We start from the raw sequence: 20,838 nt of genomic DNA on the forward strand, positions 1-20,838 counted from the left end.
GTAAATATTTCAATACTAAAAATTTGTAACTTTCTTTTGAGAACACACTCTCCATTCCCTCCAACGCTATCAAAATCAGATAAATATATCAGAAAATAATGATCCCACAAACGCAGTTGCAAATAGGAAGAAAATCAGTTGACATTGACATTATACACAAGTGACTTTTCGTGTCTGAGCACGAGTCAGTATCGGGGATGCACTGTGAAGGTGGAAGGATAATAACTGATTGAGTTAATGTGATTTACAAAGGTATGCTAAGCGCCACCCACATGGTGGTCACTTGATGTCTGTTTGTAGTCAATCATCGGATCCTTAAATGACTTAAAAAAATTATTTAAACATTTTAGCATTCCACTTCACCTGTTAGCACCTCACTGACTTATTCCATCTCCCCTACTCTCTCTCTCTCTCTCTCTCTCTCTCTCTCTCTCTCTCTCTCTCTCTCTCTCTCTCTCTCTCTCTCTCTCTCTCTCTCATTCCTTTCTAAACCCAAATGTAAATGCTACAAGATGAAAAGGATCGTTCAAAAACGTTTATCCGCGCCTGTCCTCCTTTCCTTTCTCCTGTCACAAGAAAGAGATCAAAGGAAAAATGACACGGAAGGAAGAAAAGAGAAAAATAAGTTAGGAGAGAACCACACCGAGACAAAACCTTCCTCCAATCTTCTTCATTCACTTCTGTCAGCTGTCTATCTAATCTGGTCCAGCGAACAAAACTTTAATTATCTTTTTTTCTTTAGTTATCTTTTTTCTTTAAGTTTTGCCTTCCCGTGTTACTCCTAATCCGTCAGTGCGTTCCTTTAACTGTTTCTCTGTTAACTGCCTTGCGTATGCCTTTCCCTGCAAATGTTAATGATTTCTATTCTTTACAATTGTGTCTCAAGATGTCTTCAATTTAGTCAGTTTCATACAGGAAAAAATTAAAGAAGGCAGGAGAATGTGGAAGTATATTGAGAGGTAATGACAAGAACCGTCACACACTCGTATGGGTTGCGCCGCCGCTCAGCAACACAATAGTGCCACCACCACGCCTTCCAGCTTCCGCCTCCAAGTTCCAGTGAGTGTTGAGCAGCGGGCGAGTGAGGATGTAACGCTCCGTCCCGCTTGTGCTGTGAGGTGTGGTAGTGGTTTTGCTCGAGCAGCGAAGTCGGACGGACTGTCGCTACAAGTCTCAAAAAAAAACGATATGTAATTTGAATATCGGTGAACAATTCTATTACAATGCTTTGCAAGGCACCACTACGACCAAATATGTACATAGAAACTCTGACTTTTTAACATTCACATAACTTCGTTGCCGAATAAAAGAAAAATTTACTCTGGATGATGACTTACTTTAGCCAAACTGATTCACCAACTAAAAAATGTCTCTGTTAAGGAGTTGCGCTTTCCTGTATGTTTGTGTTCTACCAATGGCAGTAGTAGGTCTTGAGTTCCAGCGATGAGAAAGTGAACACACATGGAAATTGGCAACTTATGAGTGAGAATTACTATTAACCCTTTGACTGCTAGTGAGATCTTGACACAGGTTCTTAACACTCATAGACAACATTACGATGGAAAAATAAAGTAACCGGTACTGAAAGGTCTTAACAAGTCCAGTACTCCTTCGCCGTCAGTGCCACCTTTCAAAATGATTATGCTCCAGACTTTCGCCAGACTGCATGTATTTTACTAAGTTGGAGGAAAACCCGGGCCAGCTTAATTATGGGTCAATAGCGAGCAGATCAAAGTTGAAAATATTTTGGATTTAATAACAACAATAATAAAAATTACAATAAAAAAAAATGGCAAGACAGGACACGTCTGGCACCGAACACATAGTAGATTATATCAAATACAATAACAGAATGAATGGCAACCTAAGAATAGTAAAAAAAAATGCACGGTACACACTTGACTTGAAAATGGAGAAATAAAATAAATTGCTGAGGTAACCTGGGACAGTCGGGCAGCAGAGAGATAGAACAGAGAGGGTTTGGGGATGCCTTTTGTGTTGCAGTGGCCTTACAAATGCTAATGATTTATAAAGATATGGAAGGTACATTTAGATATGTCAATCATGCTTTTTTTTTTTTTTTTTTTTTTTTGAGAGAGAGAGAGAGAGAGAGAGAGAGAGAGAGAGAGAGAGAGAGAGAGAGAGAGAGAGAGAGAGAGGGGGGGAAGGGAGAAAGAGAGAGAGAGAGGGAAGGGAGAGAGAGAGGGAAGGGAGAAAGAAAGAAAGAAAGAGAGAGAGAGAGAGAGAGAGAGAGAGAGAGAGAGAGAGAGAGAGAGAGAGAGAGAGAGAGAGAGAGAGAGAGAGAGAGAGAGAGAGAGAGAGAGAGAGTGAGTTACTCGTACATAGAAACAGGCCACAACAGACCTTACTGTCCTCGAGAGGCGACCTAACCTAGGACTAGTTAGGTGATAGTAGAAAAAAATAACAGCAAAGCAGAAAGCTCTCTCCCCACCCTCCACTCACTCCGGCATAAGGCGTACAGGAAACAGGTTGGAAATAAATACCTTGCTGGGTTAGAGAAGGAAAAACCAGAAGGAAATTTCACAGGAAAGAATGGAAACAGATAAAATGAGGTTCCCCCATTTTCTGAAGGCAAGGATGTTAATTTCTAACAAACAAACTCTGTTAGCCGCGGATTGGAGGCAACATATTCATCAAGACGGCGTTAAAAGTCTTTACAGTGTTGCATTCTATCACGTCTCGAGGAAGCCAAATTCCACTGACTATCTACTCGGTGGAAAAAATAAATAAATAAATAAAAAATAAATTGATTTACGAGAGTTGAAGAATTTCCCAGCAATTCAGCAACCGTTTCTTTGCGTGTAATTTGAAAAAATCTATCGTGAAATATTTACAGTAGTCCATGTCATCAATGCCTTTCATGATTTCAAACACCTGTATTAAGTCGCTTCTTAGTCTTCTTTGTGTTAATGGGAATATATTTTACTCTTTAAGACGCTCTTTGTATAATTTGTTCCTTAGGCTTAGTATAATTTTTGTTACTCTACGCTGAACTCGTTCTAAATTATCTATGATTTTCTGGCAGGGTTGGAAAATCATAATTTTTATAAAATAAATTATAAGAAATTTATCTGATTTAAATCGGATTTTTTTTTTTTTTTCATTTAAATTGATTTTTATCTTTTTTCTTTTTTTGTATCAATCCTTCTTTGTTTGCAATGATTATGCTTCAGTCTTATGAGGCCATTTTCTTGTATTAAACTTGGCCAATGTTAAATGAAATCCTAGTTTAATAAACATTACTCAACATGAGTTTTTCACATAAAAATGATAAGTAGGACTAATAGTTTAATCAGATCTGTTACGTTAAACTAACTAACTTACTTTGCATTAAAAAAAAAAAACAATTAAGCTCATTAAAAAGAATTGAGCTAAATAAAAAAGAATTAAGCTCATTAAACTTAAATACATTTATTGTCATTATCAACAAAAGACCTTACTTTTTTTATGCATTTTGAATATTTTTCTTGTAAAAAATGGCAATGATTCACTGGTGCCTGACTTGCTGCAGGACCAGTACAGGATCAGTACACTCAGTACAGAAGTACATCTGATACTTTTCCTGTGCAACTGGTTCACATGTTCTTCCTTCTTCCGTGTGTGTGTGTGTGTGTGTGTGTATAATATATATATATATATATATATATATATATATATATATATATATATATATATATATATATATATATATATATATATATATATATATATATATATATATATATATATATATATATATATATATATATATATATATATATATATATATATACATATATATTTACTCCTAATATAACACTTAAATAATTTTCAACACAGTATATTCAATTTTGATTTAAATCATGAATTTTTTACTCTGATTTAAATCGATTTAAATCACTTGATTTAAATAATCTGATTTAAATCAAACGAACCTTATTTTTTATGGTAGCGACACCATGCTTGAATGCAGTATTAAAAAAGGAGGGACTAAAGAGTTAAACAAAGTGAAAATTTATATTCAAAAGATCTGCCAATCAAGCAATTATTTTGTTTGCCTTCTTTACTACTTCTGAACATTGTTGGTTAGGTTTTAAGCTACTCGATATTGTTAATCCTAAGTCAGTTTCGCTGTCTACACTTTTAAGTTGGGTACCATTTAATATATACTTTGCTTTCTCGTTTCGATATCCTATGTAAAACACTTTACACTCATCTGCATTAAAGCTCATTTCCCAGGTTTACTTGTTTGTTAGAGACTACGAAAATCGCTATTTTGGTGTCATCAGCAAACTTCGATATTTTACCGGTAACACACTCATCTATAGAGAGGGAGAGGGAGGGAGGGAGAGAGAGAACAAAATAAGATATAGAAATATCTTGTGACAATGCGTACATCAGTATAAAAAAAAAAATTAAAGAAAGAATATGAATAGAATGGTATGAAAGAATAAGTGAACAAAAAATACATGAATAAGTTCACAAACAGAAAAGAAAAGTGGAAGATGTGAAGATGAAGAATGTGTGCGCGTGATGGATTGGGAGATGAAGGACTTAGCGAGTGAAGGATGTGAAGAGCAAAGGGAAGCTAATGCTTAGTAAACATCCACTTCGAGAAGACAACAACAATTCATTAAACACGTTTTCAAGAACGAGTTAAAAAAAAGACACTGCAGTGCACGGTTGCACTTGGGATCTTTTCCTGTTGCATCTTTTGAATCTAAATCGTCCTCTCTCTTACGATCATTCAAAAGTAAGTGGATACTCTTACGCAAATGCTTTTTACGTCAAGAGGTATTTAGGTAACGTAGTGACAAGACAGTCAAGCAGACCTAGAAATCTCGTAGTGCTGGCGATCACTCATGCCTCGAATGGTGACGTGTCTGTCATAACACTTGAGAGAGGATGTAATTAATAAAAGTTCGTTGTCCTTTCGGAATATAATCACGCCAATCAGAAGCTCTACACCTTGACTAGGAAAGCGGAACTATAACTAGGAGAAGGAGGAGGAGGAGGAGGAGGAGAAAGTGGGAAGTATGTAGCGTAGATAGAAGAGGAAGACGAGAAGGATGGGAAGGAGGAGAGAAATACAAATATGGAGAATGAGGGATTGTTACCTTATTCTTTTATCATGTTAGAGTATTGTCATTCCCTTTACACACACACACACACACACACACACACACACACACACACACACACACACACTTGAAGGGTTTGGATCAATATTTATATAACCATTTCTGCATCAAAACAACAAGATCCATCAGCAACCAGTCCTCTGCCATCAATAACGTCTTTAACACGATGCGAGGCTTTATTTCAGTGAAGGAGAGCGAAGAGGAACGGAGAGGAGAGAAATGGAGAAGAAAGAGGGATACGTGGAGAGAGGAGAAGCACGGAGCGAGGAGAGGAAATGTGAGGGGAAAAGAGGAGAAGGGAGGTGAGAGGAGAGGAGCGAAGAGAAGATAGGTGAGTAGAGAGGAGAGGAAAGGAGAGATATAGAAGAAAGGACAAAAACGAGAAGTGAGGTGAGAAGAGGAGAGGGAAGGCGAGGAGAGATGAGGAGAGGAAAGATGAGAAGAGATAACAGGGGAGAGCAGAAAAGGAGTTGGTAAAAACAGTTTCACATTCAGTTCTCACGTGTCGCGTATTCGTAGTTAAGAATCACAAAGAAGGTCGCTCACATGTTATTTTTACCTGTCTAAAAAATAAAAATATTAAGCTGTATTATATAGCTAAAGTTTTCCGAGTTTACATCTATTTTCACAATCTTCTACAGTAATGGCGCCAAACGACCTTGTTGCGGAGCTTGAGGTAGTCAATCAATGTCAACAACTTACGAACATATGAATTTTTTTTTTTGTATCATCTTTCTTTTGTGTTACATACGTAAAATTTAGTCACTATATCTCAAACCGTGCAAGATTTTTTTTTTTTCCCTTTGCATAATTGTCTACAGGAATGTTTGAGACATGTCGTCTTTTCCTCCTGGCGCAGCAAAAAATCAGGACTTGGATTTTCACAACCTAGGGAAGTCGCGCTGGTGCCTCGGGAGTCTCAGAGAACAGCTGGGAGAAAGGGCGTGGTGATCAGTCCGCCTCGCAGCACAACCTGGTCTCATTTATTTTATACACTTGCTTCCTTCCCTCATTACACGTTCATGACTCCTGTCGCCTTCAGTCTCCAATTTTGGTGATGTACTCCCCTTGGTCACTCTGCCTTCCGCCACCTCCTTGCTGCTGCTGACCCACTATCCAGGGTTGTTCCTTCCCCGGGGCCCATGGGGATCAGCGTGGCAATCCTGAAGGCCGCAGTGTTATCCAGGACCAGAAGGGCAGCTCTCTCATAATCTCCATCAGTGCCACTATCGTTCTCGTATCCATCAAGCCAGTGCCTGCCTAACTCTCTCCTCGCGTCCCAGTCCACGGCACCTTACAGCCAGCCGCCACTTCGAACATGGTGGCACTGCGCTGAATCAACATGGGGTTCAAGAGGTGAGAATAAGTTGATATATATATATATATATATATATATATATATATATATATATATATATATATATATATATATATATATATATATATATATTCAAAAGAATGTTTGCTCGGCATATCAACTACGTAAAACTTAACTTTAAAAAAAGCTCGCTGCAATCTATTGTTTTCTCTATTCGAGCAGTAATTCACAGTCGGGAGTGCGGAATGTCAGTCTCCCACACAAGTACATAAATCATTTACAGATGAGCGCGAGAAATGCAGCACTCATTCGCCCAGTGTTAGGTGAGGGAGGTGAAGAACACAAAGAAGAGGACCATATTATAAAACATTTCAGTACTGCAACTTCATTACATTCAAAAGTCTTTAATTGAAGTTACAAGGGTTTTAAAGGATGTTTGTTCATGGTTCTAGTAACAAATTAACAAGATTTCTACATTATTAACAGAGGAAGAACCCGGCTAATCATCTCTGGGGCCTTTGAAACCGGTCGTTGTGAAAGAGCAAAGTGTTTCAGAATACGGTGCTTTCGCCGATACTTTACGCTTCGTAAGTAGTTAATATACCGCGTATGGCGACTGAAGCTGAACGAAGAAAGTTATACAACAGATATTAATACTTTTTTTTTCCTAAGTGAGCAGTAACAAAAAGACGATTAGGCGATGGAAAGCACAAAGTGTTAAGGGATGCATAAAGACTAGATGAAGAGGAAATGAGAGTGTATGTACTAAATAAGAAAAGAACAAACAACCAGCAACAATCAGGAATGAAAACTAAAACAAACAGGTGAAGGAAATCATTTAGATATTACAATAATAAAAAGAAAAAGCAAGTCCTGTTCCCAAAGTTCGTTCCCTTTTACATCTTGTCTTCTAATTACAACTGTCTGGTGATCTCACTGGCGTTCATCAGAATTTACGGTACATTTTGCTTCACTCGCGCCACATAGCAATCGTATGCGTGTCCTCCAATTGACTGCATGGTTCTCCGGTCTTCCTCTGCATTCCATTTCTTGTCTCCCTTCTTTCTCCTTCAGTCTGGCCATTCTCGGATTGCCGCCACATACATAAGTCTATGTCACGCCCGACTCAGTGATGCAGCGTGTTGGTCTGCCAGTTGGTCCGCCGGGAGAGAAATGGTTGTCTGACGGAGGAAATGGTGGAGTGACCGCCAAACATTTCCTCTTTTCTTTGTACGGCATTCGAATTTCACCCTTCCTTCCTCCTTCCCTATCTTTAAAGTCTGTATTCTCAAACACTTCTGCGGCTTATCTCGAATACATTTGATAGGCTGTAATGGAAAGGTATTCAGGGTTTCAAGATAGATTTCATGGTTCTAGTGATAGGTTAACAAGAATAACGCATCACCCATGGAGAAACACTCATGAAAACCCGACTTATCATCTCTGTAACCTTTGAAAATAGTCGTAATGAGAGTGAGGAACGTTTCAAAAACAGCCCCAAAATTAAATTACTTATTCCTCCTCCTCCTCCTCCTCCTCCTCCTCCTCCTGCTCTTCCTACTCTTCCTCCTCCTCCTCCTCCTCCTCCTTCTCCTCGTAGGTTTTCACTGACTTCCATTGCCCCGTCACTACGCTTTCATTGCCCACTCACATCTACTCTCATGAACAAAGCTTTTTATCATTAACTCTTACCCCACGTTGCAGACTCTTACTCTTAAAGGACACTACTGATTTTCCCCCATCGTTGCTTCTACAGTCAGTTGCAATGAAGGCACTCCATTCATCTCCACAGCGTCGTACATGAAAATATTAATATACTAAGTCCTTCAAAACCTCCATGTTGCCACACCTCCATGCGAACCGAACATGCGAGACACTAATGCTTCCCGCTTCCAGATGCGTCATGAAATAAATAAGTAAATAAAATAATAATAAACAGATGATTAAGTAAATAAAGTTAAATAAAATGAATAAATGAATAAAAGTAGGAAATCACCGAAGGAGAGAGAGAGAGAGAGAGAGAGAGAGAGAGAGAGAGAGAGAGAGAGAGAGAGCTGGGCAGTCCTTGCATTCATGAATGTTATGAAGAATGCTACGCCTTGTTAAATTTAATTATTACTCATATATCTAGTGTTCATCTAATTTTCCTCGACACCTGGCAAGCGAAAAGACCGCTGGAAATGTGTCTGACTCTTTTGGCAGGGAGGGAGTTTGATTTGTTGAGTTCAGTAACTTCATTTCCATCGTCGTCGTCGTCGTCATCTTCATCATCATCATCATCATCATCATATTATTATTATTATTATTATTATTATTATTATTATTATTATTATTATCATCGTCATAATCATCAGTAGTACCAGTAACAGTAGTAGTAGTAGTAGTAGTAGTAGTAGTAGTAAAAGTAAGTAGTAATGGTTAAGTAGTAATGGTCGTAGTCGTCGTCGTCATAGTAATAGTAGTAGTCATAGTAGTCGTAGTAGTAGCATCAATTTTTTGTTCGGTTTCTACGTTCGGTTTCCCTAGTGTGTGTGTGTGTGTGTGTGTGTGTGTGTGTGTGTGTGTGTGTGTGTGTGGTGTGTGTGTGTGTGTGTGTACGAATAAATTCTCACTAGTCTCTCTCTCTCTTTCTTTCTCTCTCTCTCTCTCTCTCTCTCTCTCTCTCTCTCTCTCTCTCTCTCTCTCTCTCTCTCTCTCTCTCCTCCCCAGGGTGGCCCCCGTGGTTCGCGTGGGAGGGCGCGGGTGGCTTCGTATGGACGCCCGCCATGCCGCCCTCACAGCTGCTCTCTACTCCATGGTGAGCATTCCGCGCCCTGTCTCCTGCACACACTCATACATAATCCTTCTGATATGAGCGACAGTATCACATTCATGACGTGTATTTAATTCATATTTCGTAGTACTTCGTTGAATTTAGCAAAATTCAGAGGGACGGGGCACAGATAGAAATACCTAGCTTTTATACATACCTTACTCTTAAACAAAATTTAGAGAGCTATAAACCACACTTTATTGGTTGATAAAAAAAGAAAAAAAAAATATATATATATATATATATATATATATATATATATATATATATATATATATATATATATATATATATATATATATATATATATATATATATATATATATATATATATATTTTTTTTTTTTTTTTTTTTTTTCTTTTTTTTTTTTTTTTTTTTTTTCATGTTTTATAATTTCTAAATCTAAAAATTTTTAATCGCATTTTGTTTTTCATGGTCCAGACCTTAAAAGAAAAAAAAATAAATCAGTCTCAGAATTCTTACTGTCTTAAACGTCATCTTTTAAAAAATCTAACATTTTTAACGAAAATTTTCAATAGCAGAAATTGTATTTATCCATGTCCGGACCTTCAAAAAAGGAAAAATGTTAAATCTCTGAATTTCTATCTGATAAAAGAGACATGTTTCCTTCTTGGATGAAACACATTGTTATGTCAAGTATCGTTTTCAGTTCATAGGAACAGTGAGCAGATAATATCTAACTTTAACAATATCACTTATAAACAAACTTTTGAAAGTGAAAAGAACTTTTCATGTTCCAAAATTTTCTAGTTTTATTATTTTTTTTATTTTATTATTATTACTACTATTTTTTTATTTTTTATTTATTTTTATTTATTTATCTATTTTTTTCGCAGGACGGTGTATAGATAATAATAATTAAATTAAACCATATTTAATTTTCATAGAAATTTTTGGAAGTAAAAAAAAAAACACATTGTTAATCAATATAAACTTTCTAATGAATATTTTCTTTAACTTTTCATGCTTTCAAAGTCAGTAATATTTGAAGAAAAAATTATCACATTTTTTTTATTTTTATTATTTTTTTCTAGTTTTATATCTGAAAAAAAAAAAAAAAAGTGAAACCATTTTCGATCTCAAAATTGTTTATCTGTTAATACATATATATGTCTTACTTAAGGGAGAGACTGTGTGCCATTACTGTGATGGGGTCAGCAGTAAGTCGCCAAGGAAACTAGCCATCGTTAAGGTCTCTTTAATACGATTAGTTTTTTTTTTCTTTTTTTACTGTAAAGTAATTGTTTTTCTTCCTTAATGAAATATACCCCCATCAGATGACAGATAGTATAGAGTGAACGTGTTCGTTATTCACACATGAACAACCGGGAATTAATTTCTAGATATTTGTCAAGACGGGTTTTAAATGAATCTACATTTGAGTAAACGACGCTTGATGGAAGACGATTCTAGATATTTATAACACGATTAAAGAAAAAATGTTTGGCTTCGTTTGACTGAAATCCCTTACCTTTAAATTTGAAGCCATTGTATCTTGTGACATTTGTTTGCTTGAATGTTAAGTAGAGTTCAGGACTCACATTTGTGAAACCCTTAACAATTTTCTAAACTAATATCAGGTCCTCTCTTAATCTGCGTTTTGATAGGGAGAAGAGATTTAGTTCGAAGGCTTTCCTCGTAGGCCTTATTGCGAAACCTTGGAATCATTTTTATTACTCTACGTTGTATTTTCTAATTCCTCAATATAATTTTTGTAATACGGTGACCAAAATTGTACATTATAATTCAAGAAGAGGACGTACAAGTGAGTTACACAAGGTCGATTATTTTCTCATATTTGAAATTGAAACATCTTCCTATGAAGCCTATTAATTTATTGGCAATTTTAATGATTTTGGTGCAATGTTTGCTTGGTTTAAGATCTACTGACACTAAAATTCCCAGATCTTTTTCATCATCCACACTTTTGACGGGGGTATTACCTGTTTCATAATTTTCTCGCGGGTTGCTATTTCCGAGGAGGAGGAGGAGGAGGAGGAGGAGGAGGAGGAGGAGGAGGAGGAGGAGGAGGAGGAGGAGGAACAGGAGGAGGAGGAGGAGGAGGAGGAGGAGGAGGAACAGGAGGAGGAACAGGAGGAGGAACAGGAGGAGGAGGAGGAGGAGGAGGAGGAGGAGGAGGAGGAGGAGGAGGAGGAGGACGACAAAGAGCACGAGATGAAAGAGGAGGAATATAAGGGAAAAGCCAGGAGGAGGAGGAGGAGGAGGAGGAGGACAGGAGGAGGAGGAAGAGGATAATGTACACACACACACACACACACACACACCAGACTGGGCAGAGATCAAACGTGTCTTTCTCACTCTCTCCAGGCAGACAACCCCTAAAAATAGACAGCTGTGTACCTTTACAGCCCATTGCTCTTAGTGTTTTACGATACGTGTTTAAAGAAGATAACGAAATCATGTAAGGAGATATATAACAAAGAAAAAGGTGTAACTGGTGCAGGTAACTCGGCCACGGCTAGTTGACCTCAGATGGCGCTGAACGAAAACTTAAAAGAGAAGGTGAGCCGGAAGTGACTGCTGCTGAATTGTAATCAGATGTACGTAAAGTGAAGGGAAAATTTAAAAGAAATAAGTGGAGAAATGGACTCCCGCCACAAAAAAAAAAAAAAAAAAAATGCCATCGGAAAAATCAATGATAATGAAATAATATAATAAGTAAATAACATTCAGGGGAAAAAAAAAAAATGAGGTACTCAAGTCTCTGTCACGGAAGTAAACACAGGAAAAGAAGTCAAAGCATCTTATGCTGATATACGGAAAGAAATTAAAGAAATGAAAGAAAAAGTAAAATAAGCAATAAATATTAAAAAGAAAATAAAAGTAGCAAACCTCTCAGGGCGGCAGTGGACATGAGAAAGTCACCGTCATGCATGTCGAGAAGAAAAAAAAAAAACATTCCCAATAGAATAACAAGAGACAAAGTGGAAATAAAAATAATCGCAGGAATAATACATAATGTAACAGATCAAATATCTGAGAAAAATATTGAAAATACCACACGATTGTAAAATATGAAAAGGGCAAGAACAGACCACCTAAAATGACTTTCCAAATATCAGCAATAATGGAATAATAAGAAATCTTGGCAAGCTAAAGGGAGATGAGAATGAAAAGAACACAAAAATAACCAGGCGTCTGTCTAAGGAAGACGGAAAAACTGAAGGAAAATATGAAGCTAAAAAAAAAAAAGCAGTTGAGACTTTTTTTTTCTGCAGGGTCGCGGGGCTACATGTGGTACACAAAGAAAACGGAAAAGTAAATAAGGAAAAGTATGCGGAGACTGAATGTAGGCACAGCAAAATGAAGACATTATATAGTAATGTGGATGGACTAGTCTATAAATAACTGAAGGTAAAGATATGATAAAGGAAAAAAAATGGCAGATGTTATGCCTCACTGAGACTAAACTCACAAAAAGTATGAGACCTTAAGATACAAGATCATATATGGAGGAAGGATAGAAAAAAAAAAAAGCAAGGAGGTGGAGACATGAACTTACAGTGCAAAAATAGAAATAGAAACATCTGATGAAATGGAATTAATAGCAGTTGAAATTAAAACCAAGGAAAGTAATATAATGGTAGCAACCTTATATATGTCTCCTCACACAAGAGCAAGGAATTTAGATGAACACATAAACTTAGCTGAAAACACACTGAAGGGTATGAAATCAGTGCTGCAAAGTCTGGACGAGAGATTTAGAGAATAACAGTAAATGGAGACTTCAATAGCGATATAAATGGGCAGGACAAGTCAAGAGTACTGGGAACTACTGGAATAATATGTTATTAGACTTAACTCAAGAATTTTCTTATGGCAACACATCACATCCAGTACTAAAGAGAGAGGTTTAGATGAGGTATCCATATTAGACCTAGTGTTCACAAAGTAAAAAGAAGACATTGGAAACAGATTTACTAGTCCCCATTGGAAAAAGTGATCATTTATTACTAGAGTATGATTTCACTATAATATATGATGTTATAAATAAAAAGGAGAACTATTAAAAAAAAATAATCACAACAAGGGAAACTATGATAAACTTGGGAGATTTTTCAAAGTAGTAAATCGGGAACAAGAATTAGGAGATAGACACACAGCATGAGAGATCATGTGAAATTTATATGAGAGAAATTCCTAATTATATTAGAATACACAGAAGGCATTCATGAAAACTACTGGAATGGATGAAAAAATTTTTGGACGGAAGAGAAACGAAGAAAATATTGGGGAAAATACTCAACCTGGAGGAAAATAATAAGCGAAGTCCCACAAGGATCAGTGTTAGCCCCATCATGTTCTTGATAATCATATGTCAATGATATAGATGCTGGTATTGGTACAGAGATTTAGATGACCGTGTTTCTTCACGATGCAAAGTTACAAAGGAAAATTATGAAAGTTCTTGCAAAGGAATAACAGAAAGACCTTACGAGACCATGAATGGAGTAAGAAATGGCAAGTGTATTTTAATGTAGATAGATGTTTTGTGATAAACTTGGCAGAAGTTAAAGAGAATTATAAATTGGATAACAACACAATTCAAGTATCTGAAAAGGAAAAAGATTTAGGTATAATGATAAATAGCAGGCAGTCATCAAAAGACCATATAAATGTCAAAGTAAGGAACATGCATCACTTGATGGCAAATATTCATAGATACATACATGAGAAAATTACTAAGAAAATAATCACAACATTTATAACACCAACACTCGATTAACAGCAGTAGTATAAAATCCACATCTGGGTACCAGACTTGAAAAACTTAGCTATGAAGAAAGGCTTGACAGACTGAAGCTCCAAACATTAGAGAGATCAAAACGAAGTGACATAATCATGATGTACAAATAAAAAGGAACATATTGATATCACGAATTTTTTGGTACCATAATAATCAACACTAAGAGGACACAGTAAGAAATTGTACATAAAAAGAGCGAAGAAAGATGTTAGGAAATATATTTTTCCCTGACAGAGCAATCAGCCAATGGAATGCACTGACTGACGAAGTTGTGTGTGCAAGGAGCGTTCATAGCTTTAAAGGTAAATATGACAAATTAACTTTAAAAGACAGAACATACGAGATTGACTCAATCTTGTAAAAATACAATTAGGCGAGAACACACACCAAGCTACCGCTGAAGACCACCGCTTACAACCAAACACCCAACACACGGAATTCTTAACACAACATATGAACAACACTCAAGCAACATTCATCTCCCGGCGATCCCTGGGCAACATCAAAGCAGACCACACAGCTAGTACATCTCTCCCCCACTCCACCGCTACCGACTAACCTCCAGTGCGCAGCCTCCCACTCCCTTGCTTACTCTATCTTCCCTCACTGTGTTCCACCGCTACCCACTAACCTCCAGCACACAGCTACCCACTCCTTCTTCCTTACTCCACTCCACCGCCACCCAATGACGTCTTGCCCATAACATTCGTAAGAACAAAAGAAAACACGAAAGAAAACATGGGAAGCAACAAGAAGTCATCAGGCCTACACGTGACAGTCCCTGTATGAAACATGCATATGTATTTCTACGTATCATCTTCATCCATAAAGGTGTTTAAAGCTCCATACTGACTCTAAATAAGAGCCTGGTCACTGAGTCTATTACTTTCATCAACTACTCTGTTTGAGAACCAATTTCTTGTATTTTCTTTTTTCACTCTAACGCACGAGCTCGTCACAAAACACAGGGAGGGAACAGTGGTAATGGAAAAGCGATGCGTCCTCAGCCTTCCTGTGGGAATTTGACTCCCCTCCACGTCCCCTTTTCCTGGTTCAGCCTCACTAACGTCGCTCTCCCTCCCTCCCTGTGCAGGCAACATCCGTGGTGGTGGCGGCGCTGTGTGGGTGGCAGCTGGTGGTGAATGGACAGCACCCACATCACCTTCAGGATGTCTATTACGGTAATGCTTTTGTCCACTGGGTAATTCCAAAGACTTTGTATACTAGGAAGATAGTCCACTCTAATGGGTGAGCTGGTCGCCGCGCGAAAGCAATGCCGCCTAGCGGCCAGAGGGATAAAGCACTCAGCCGTCGCACGTGGGGAGAGATGCGATTTTTCAACTCACGCAGCTTTTTATAGCATATATGTTGCCAGGATGGGTATTCAATCATGCTCAGCAATGTACTGATCAGATAATTCCAAGTGGAATAATGATTTGTCTTTTTTTTTTTTTTCGTTTTCCTAAGGATCCTGAGAGGCGAGGTAACTCTTTTTCCAGATTCGGAAGTTCCTCTTTGCTTTGTGTGATGAACTCATAATGTTACTAAGGGATCTCATTGGTGTTGTACTGGGCTTTTCAAGGGGAGGGTCATGTTTCGGTTTTTTTTTTTTTCTACTATGTAAGAGGGACATCGGCCAAGGGCAACAAAAATTCAATTAAAAAAAAAAAAACTCACTGAGATGCCGGACCCCGAACAGGTTCCAAAGCGGTAGTCAAAAATTGAAGGATGTCTTGAATCCTCCCTCTTGAAGGAGTTCAAGTCACAGGAAGGTGGAAATACAGAAGCAAGCAAGGAGTTCCAGAGTTTACCATAGAAAGGGCTGAATTATTGAAAATACTGGTTAACTCTTGCATTAGAGAGGTGGACAGAATAGGGATGAGAGAAAGAAGAATATCTTGTGCAGCGAGGCCGCGGGAGAAGGGGAGGCATGCAATCAGCAAGATCAGAAGAGCAGTTAGCATGAAAATAGCGGAAGATGATAGCAAGAGATGCAATATTGCGGCGATGAGAAAGAGGCTGAAGACAGTCTGTTAGAGGAGTTGATGAGACGAAAAGCTTTTAATTCCACCCTGTCTAAAAGAGCGGTATGAGTGGAACCCCCCCCCAAAAAAAAAAAAAAGACATGTGAAGCATACTCCATACATGGATGGATAACCCCCTTGTACAGAATTAGCAGCCGGGGGGGTTGGTGAAAAAAAATTGGCAAAGACGTATCAGAACACCTAGCTTCATAGAAGCTGTTTTAGCTAGAGATGAGATGTGAAGTTTCCAGTTTAGATTATAAGAAAAGGACAGACAAAGAATGTTCAGTGTAGAAGAGGGGATAGTTGAGTGTCACTGAAGAAAAGGGGATAGTTGTCTGGAAGGTTGTGTCAAGCTGACAGATGGAGGAATTGAGTTTGTGAAGCACTGAACAATACCAAGTTTGCTCTGCCCCAATCAGAAATTTTAGAGAGATCAGAAGTCAGGTTTTCTCTGGCTTTCCTGTGTGAACTGTTTACTTCCTGAAGGGTTGAACGTCTGCAAAAAGATGTGGAAAAGTGCAGGGTGGTATCATCAGCGTAGGAATGGATAGGACAAGAAGTTTAGTTTAAAAGATCACTAATGAATAATAGGAAGAGAGTGAGTGATAGGAAAGAACCCTGAGGAATACCACTGTTAATAGATTTAGAAGAACACTGACTGTCTACCACAGCTGCAATAGGAAGTCAGAAAGGAAACGAGATGAAGTTACAGGGATAAAGAGAGAAGTCGTAGGAGGGTAGTTTGGAAATCAAAGCTATCAAAGCCTTATGGCGGATTCTATCAAAAAACTTTTGATATGTCTAAAACAACACCAAAAGTTTCACAAAAATCTCTAAAAGAGGATGACCAAGACTCAGTAAGGAAAGCCAGATCACCAGTAGAGTGGCCTTGACAGAACCAATACTGGCGATCAGATAGAAGGTTGTGAAGTGATAGATGTTTAAGAATCTTCCTGTTGAGGATAGATTAAAAAACTTTAGATAGGCAAGGAATTAAAGCAATAGTAGTTTAAGGGGACCCTTTTTAGGAAAAAGCCGAATGTAGGCCAACTTCCATCAAGAAGGAAAGGTAGATGTTGACAGAGCTGAAACAGTTTGACTAGGCAAGGTGCAAGCACGGAAGCGCAATTTCGGAAAACAATAGGAGGGACCTCATCAGGTCCATAAGCGTTCCGAGGATTTAGGCCAGCGAGGGTATGGAAAACTTCATTGCGAAGAATTTTAATAGGCAGCATTAAATAGTCAAAGGGTGGAGGAGAGGGAGGAACAACCCCTGAATCGTCCAAGGTTGAGTTTTTAGCAAAGATTTGAGCGAAGAGTTCAGCTTTAGAGATATATAGCAGTGGTACCATCTGGTTGAAATAAAGGAGGGAAAGAAGAAGCAAAGTTATTGGAGAAGTTTTGGCTAGGTGTCAGAAGTCACGAGGGGAGTTAGATCTTGAAAGATTTTGACACTTTCTATTAATGAAGGAATTTTTGGCTGGCTGGAGAACAGACTTGGCATAGTTCCGGGCAGAAATATAAAGTGCACGAGATTCTGGTGATGGAAGGCTTAAGTACCTTTTGTGGGGCACTTTGTACTAGATTAATATAAATAATGCCTCTTCTTCTAGTACTTGCTTGTGTATAGGTGGTAGCCAAAGAAATACAGTAATAAAATCAACTGCTGTACATTGATATAATAAAACTGTACAAAATTATAATAAACCAGCTGCCCGCGTGTCCAGCACAATGTTTGGCCACCTTCTAGGCATGCCCTCATGTCTACAAAACATATGGGTGATGCAAGCACACTAAAACACATAATTCATATCATAAATATGCTCCTATCTGTGTGAGACACGTGATGTATGCACTATAGCCAATCGCAAGGCTCACAGAACAAACACGTCAGAAAAGTGAGTACGCCCTGGCGAATCACAAAATTCACATAACAAAGACGTCAGAAAAGAGAGCACAGTGGTCAAACACAAAATTTACACTAGCTGTGACGTCAGCACAGCAAATCACAGGCCAAGAAAAACTAGGACAACACTGGAGGCCATAAAACAAGAGAACCAGGCGTTCCTATGCCACTAAATAGCAAAATAACAATACACTGCTGAAATCATAACACTGCATTGATAATGCACATGATGGCGAAAATCTTCATCGAATGTGGTGGGTGAGTGGCCCGCGATGGATGCAGAGACAGCCATAAGAAGACACCACAAGAAGACTGACAGCTGAGAAATCCAAAGTCTTGGAACGACGGGATCAGCAGCAAAGCAGTCGAGTTGCGTCGGTGATGGCTTAAAAAGTCCAGACTTGAAACAGGGACAGCGTCGGTGAAGTCTTGAAGTCGTACAGGCACAGGGTGGCAGGAAGCTCGTGCGACTTGGCTGTGATGAGGGAAGTTGTGCAACTCGGCTGCGATGAGGGAAGTGTGTGGTCACCACGTACTTACAGTCCTTCTTTTTTTCTTTGCTGGTGGTGGTGGTGGTGGTGGTGGTGGTGGTGGTGGTGGTGCTGCTGCTTATTCTTCTTCTTCTTCCTCTGTTGTTGTTGGTGGTGATGGTGGTGGTTGTGGTGGTGGTGGTCATGGTGCTGATGCTTCTTCCTCTGTTGGTGGTGGTGGCTTCTTCCTCTGATGGTGGTGGTGGTAGCGCTTCTTCTTTCCCTGACGGTGGTGGTGGTGATACTGCTACTTCTTCCTCCGATGGTGGTGGTGCTGCTGCTTCTTTCTAACCTTCCTATCCTTAACCTTCTTGAGCCTGTCAGTTTGGTGGTGCTGCTGCTTCTTCCTCCTCCTCTGCAGGTGAAGGAAGTCTTTCTTCTTCCTCTGCTAGTGGTGGTGGTCTTTCTACTTCCTCAACTGGTGGTGGTGGTCCTTCTTCTTCCTCTGCTGGTGGTGGTGGTCTTTCTACTTCCTCAGCTGGTGGTGGTGGTCCTTCTTCTTCCTCTGCTGGTGGTGGTGGTGCTTCTTCCTTTGCTGGTGGAGGTGGTCCTTCTTCTTCCTCTGCTGGTGGTGGTGGTGCTTCTTCCTTTGCTGGTGGAGGTGGTCCTTCTTCTTCCGATGGTGGAGGTGCTGCTTATTCTTCTTCCTCTGCTGGTAGAGATGGTCCTTTTTTCTTCCGATGATGGTAGTGGTGTTCATTCTTCTTACACAGAAGAGGGTAGGGGAGCATGGAAAACCGAGGGCGCGTGTGCCTAAACACTCAGGAGGCTTATGGACCTGATGAGGTCCCTCCTATTGTTCTCCGAAACTGCTTCCGTGCTTGCAACTTGCCTAGTCAAACTCTTTCAACACTGTCAACATCTACCTTTCCTTCTTACTGGAAGTTTGCCTACATTCAGCCTGTTCCTAAAACGGGTGACCACTCTAATCCCTCAAACTACTGTCCTATCGCTCTAATTTCCTGTCTATCTGAAGTTTTTTTAATCTATCCTCAACAGGAAGATTCTTAAACATCTATTACTTCACAGTCTTTTATCCAATAGCCAGTATGGGTTCCGTCAAGGACGCTCTTCTGGTGATCTTCTGGCTTTCCTTACTGAGTCTTTGTCATCCTCTTTTAGAGATTTTGGTGAAACTTTTGCTGTTGCCTTATACATATCAAAAGCTTTTGATAGAGTGTGGCACAAAGCTCTGATTTCCAAACTACCTTCCTACGGCTTATATCCTTTCTGTAACTTCATCTCAAATTTCCTTTCTGGCCGTTTTATTGTTGCTGTGGTAGACGGTCACTGTTCTTCTAAATCTGTTAACAGTGGTGTTCCTCAGGGTTTTGTCCTATCACCCACTCTCTTCCTATTCATCAATGATCTTCTAAACCAAACTTCTTGTCATATACACTCCTACGCTGATGATACAACCCTGCTCTTTTCCACCTCTTTTTGTAGGCGTCCAACCTTCCAGGAAGTAAACAGTTCACGCAGGGTAGCCACAGAACGCCTGATTTCGGATCTCTTTAAAATTTCTAATTGGGGCAGAGCAAACTTGGTATTGCTCAATGCCTCAAAAACTCAATTCCTCCATCTATCAACTCGAGACAACCTTCCAGATAACTATCCCCTCTTCTTCAATGACACTCAACTGTCCCCCTCTTCTACACTGAACATCCTCGGTCTGTCCTTTACTTATAATCTAAACTGGAAATTTCACATCTTTTCTCTAGCTAAAACAGCTTCTATGAAGTTAAGCATTCTGAGTCGTCTCCGGTAGTTTTTCTTACCACCCCCTTACTAACTCCGTCCATATATGGAGTATGCTTCACATGTATTGGGGGGATTCCACTCATACCGCTCCTTTAGAATGGGTGGAATCAAAAGCTTTTCGTCTTATCAGCTACTTTCCTCTAACTGACTGTGTTCAGCCTCTCTCTCATAGCCGCAGGGTTGCATCTCTTGTTACCTTCTGATCTTGTCAACTGCATGCTTCCCCTCTCCTGCGGCCTCGCTGCACAAGATTTTCTTCTTTCTCTCACCCCTATCCTGTCCACCTCTCTAATGCAAGAGTTAACAGTATTCTCAGTCATTCATCCCTTTCTCTGATAAACTCTGGAACTCCCTGCCTATTTCTGTATTTCCACCTTCCTATGACTTGAATTCTTTCAAGGGGGAGACCTCAAGACACTTGTCCTCTATTTTTTTACTACCACTTCCGATTCCGTTCAGAGAGCGGCACCTCAGTGGACTTTTTTTTATTGGTTTTGTTGCCCTTGGCCGGTGCCCCTCCTACATAATATATATATATATATATATATATATA

The 20,838-nt window shown here is 39.0% G+C and overlaps 1 protein-coding gene across 3 annotated transcripts in view; it reads left to right on the forward strand.

Annotated features, from left to right (window-relative positions):
* Positions 1 to 608: 608 nt before the first annotated feature.
* LOC135107189 (uncharacterized) overlaps positions 609 to 20,838 on the forward strand; it is a 26,656-nt gene continuing 6,426 nt past the window's right edge. Inside the window, exons 1-4 of one of the 3 annotated variants that reach the window (XM_064016863.1) lie at positions 609 to 1,118; positions 6,001 to 6,497; positions 9,169 to 9,256; positions 15,155 to 15,242. In XM_064016863.1, the coding sequence (XP_063872933.1) occupies positions 6,484 to 6,497; positions 9,169 to 9,256; positions 15,155 to 15,242 (190 nt within the window). In that variant the 5' untranslated portion in view covers positions 609 to 1,118; positions 6,001 to 6,483. The remainder of the gene's footprint in view (positions 1,119 to 6,000; positions 6,498 to 9,168; positions 9,257 to 15,154; positions 15,243 to 20,838) is intronic. The other 2 variants (XM_064016865.1, XM_064016864.1) reach the window with 2 other exon arrangements.

The sequence above is a fragment of the Scylla paramamosain genome, chromosome 15 (genome assembly GCF_035594125.1).
Source record: "Scylla paramamosain isolate STU-SP2022 chromosome 15, ASM3559412v1, whole genome shotgun sequence".
Classification (NCBI taxonomy): domain Eukaryota; kingdom Metazoa; phylum Arthropoda; class Malacostraca; order Decapoda; family Portunidae; genus Scylla; species Scylla paramamosain.